This window comes from Silene latifolia, chromosome Y, assembly GCF_048544455.1.
Source record: "Silene latifolia isolate original U9 population chromosome Y, ASM4854445v1, whole genome shotgun sequence".
NCBI lineage: Eukaryota > Viridiplantae > Streptophyta > Magnoliopsida > Caryophyllales > Caryophyllaceae > Silene > Silene latifolia.
This window is the reverse complement of record NC_133538.1, coordinates 19,089,545-19,092,721: the sequence shown is the minus strand read 5'-3', so window position 1 is coordinate 19,092,721 and position 3,177 is coordinate 19,089,545. Positions and strand designations below refer to the sequence as shown.

Genomic DNA, 3,177 nt, shown 5'->3' with positions numbered 1-3,177 from the left:
CTTCAAATGAGGTGGGATAGTATTTAATAATGGCAACAAAACGACATTAGTAATTATGCAGTTTTTATAACATTGATACCCAAAATGGAAAGAATACAAAATTGATGCCATTTGGAATGACATACAAGAAATAAATTGAATAGTATAAGCAATAAAAAGTCGATTGTGAAAAGTTGATGATGTAAAATAAACTTCCTCAGCATGCAGAAGCCCTTAATCACTATCAACAAGTGAAGAAATCTGCAAAACAAACAGACAAAAACAGTGACATAACGTTAATAATAAGTTTGACAAAGTATAACTTCTTTTTGATCAACTTCTGGAAAACTGTGATATTGTCAAGGGTTGTATGATATTATGTTTTAGTTGTTGTGATATTAATCCTCAGGAACAACAACAGTGGCTAAGGATATAAAAATCCTTTTGTTGTTTGATATTGTTGGGGTACATACTGTGATATTTTTGAATACACGTGTTGATATTGTTTGGTTGATTCTGAAAATAGATAGGGATTTAAAATTGATAAATGTTGCCAATGACAAGTGAGATTTTTATTAAATGATTGTGATACTGTTTCAAAGTAGACACCTTTTAATATTGGGATGATATTGTCTACAATCAAGTGTATATTCTGATAGTGGTTAACAAGGTACTGATATTGTTTACCATGGAATGTGATATTTTTTAGCGTGAACTGTGATATTGTTTATCAGGGTCACACTTCAGCAACTATGGTATAGCAAACGTAAAACTGAAATAATAAAAGTTGTAAAACAAATTACTTACATCGGATTCATGATCAAACGAGTGTTGTGATGTATCAACAGCTGGATTAGGGCAATTCCGCTTATCATGATGTGCCATTTGTTTACAATTATTGCAAAATCTTTTCGGCTTTTGTGCCTTTGCAACAGACTGATCTTTCTTGGACATCAACCTCTTGCCAGTACCCTTGTTTTTTGATTGAACAGGAGGTAGTATACGGACCTCAGATGAAGACTTAACCCCAAGGAGCATCTCCAACTCTTGGTGTTTAGTCAATTTTTCAAAGACCAGACTTGAAATTTTGTCTAAATTTCTTGATAATGAAGTCAGTTCATTTATGTGATTTTCAGGCAGAGATTTGAGCAGTGTTAATGTTGAGTAGAATTCAGACAGGCGGTCGAAATCAAGCTTAGTGACATCCGCCAAGTAAAATCATCCAACAATTGACCGTGAGCATCATACAAGGGCATTTTTTAGTGTTCTTTGTCCACCTATCGAGAAGATACTTATCAGGTATCTTTTTGATCCCTTTACCTGATAAAATCCAGATGATGTGTTTACATATGTATCCCTTCCTCTCAAAAACTTGCGGGAACATGTTGCATCAAACGTTGAAGGATTAAATGCGACAGTGTAAGTCTTATTGAAGATAGAATCTTCAACTTCTAGGAACCTTGTACTGCCCTCCCTTGAAGAATCACCAGCACTACATGAGTTTAGAGAATCAACGCATCTTTGTTGGAATTCATAAAAGAGAGCGTGCGTATAAACAGTCGATGCATGAACCTCAAGGCTAAGAAGGGTTTTGGTTTGAGGTAGGGAGTGATCACTATCTCTGTCAAGAGGTTTTTGGGTGTACCGTTGCTGATCCATAGCACTTTGAAAGCACATCCAAAACTCAACAAGTGTGCCATGAGGATTCTCAAACCGCTTAAAGAAGCTGTTTTCGCTCTCAGAGCATTGCGTTGTTCTTAATAGACAACCAAGAGGAATATCACGATAATAAGCCGGAATCCAACGTTGCTGCTTGGAAAACAGATATTGCAACCATGCATTATCTTCCAATTGAAACTCACTGATCAACGAACACCACCTCTCTTCGAAGTCAGCAGGCTCTAAGTCTGAATCCCAAACAACAGAAATCAGACAAGTGACGAAGTCAGTCTCTTTAGTCACTGTCGTGCCTACCTTTTCAGGTAATTTCTTCATAATATGCCACATGCAATAGCGGTGGGCAGCAGTCGTAAAAGTAGCAGGGACTGCAATTTTCATAGCAGGACATTGATCGGTAAAAAAGCAATGCGGTTCCTTCCCACCCATACAATCTAAGAATTTTGTGAAAATCCATTTAAAATTCTGGTCATTCTCCCTAGACATAAGCGAAGCGCCAAAAGTTACGGACTTCTTGTGATGATCAACACCAGTGAAGGGAGCAAAAATCATGTCGTACTTATTAGTTGAATAGGTTGGGTCAAAAGTCACCGCCTCACCGTATAGAGCGTAATTACGACGTGCTGCTGCATCTGCCCAAAATACACGAAACAAACACTTATTCTGATCAATATCATAGGCATAATAAAAACCTTCCTGGGTTTCATGAAGGGTTTCCAACTGGTCTACAAACATTTGAGCATCCTTAAGACCTATAAAACATTTGATATTCCTTCTAAATTCTTAAAGTCAGTCAAAGAAGCTCCAATATTTTCATAGCCGTCAACATATTCCTTGACGGACCTGAAACTAGAGGTTGGGCCAATATTGACCTTGCAATTATCAACGATGGTTTGTTTATGTTTCAAATCAAGGTTTCTACATTTTTTCTGAAATTCTCTATACTTGAGTGGAGAAAGACGGTGGTTATGGGCAGCGTGAAACTGATCAACAACAAAGAATGGCACTTGAACTTGGTCAATTTCTTTAATAACAAATCTAAAGAAAATCCTAGCTTTACAACCAATCCTAGTAACCTTAGTCTTCTTCGGATTATAGGCCTTGACCATTGGCTCTTCCTCCTCACCAGTAATGGGTAATATTGTCGGCTTAGAATCCCTAAATCCTTCCCGGTGACACACAATCAATTTTGTCCTAATATCTCCATTACTACGAAACCTTTTCGTTGAATATTTCCTTGGTTCAAAACCACATGCTATTGCATAAGTCTCATAAAACTGTATACCCTCATCTAATGTAGCAAAAGTTTGTCCTATTGTAGGTGTAAATTCAGTTGCAATATTTCTGACCCACTCTTCAGAACCTCCAGGGGTCACCATCAAAGAAAGACGATTCCCAGCATGCACCTCATCAACATCTATGCATTGTGGAGTAGGAACAGGTACCACAGGGACAACAAAAGTATTTTCTACAGCAAGAGAAGCTGAATAAACAAATTATAACAAATATAACTAATAACAA

General features: G+C 37.1%; 1 protein-coding gene across 1 annotated transcript; it reads right to left on the bottom strand.

Annotated features, from left to right (window-relative positions):
• Positions 1 to 213: 213 nt before the first annotated feature.
• LOC141627687 (protein FAR1-RELATED SEQUENCE 5-like) lies at positions 214 to 2,391 on the bottom strand. Its single transcript, XM_074440915.1, has 3 exons — positions 1,300 to 2,391; positions 787 to 1,173; positions 214 to 240 (listed from the first exon to the last, which is right to left on the bottom strand). The coding sequence occupies exons 1-3, from the start codon at positions 2,389 to 2,391 to the stop codon at positions 214 to 216; spliced, it is 1,506 nt and encodes a 501-aa protein (XP_074297016.1).
• Positions 2,392 to 3,177: the final 786 nt, after the last annotated feature.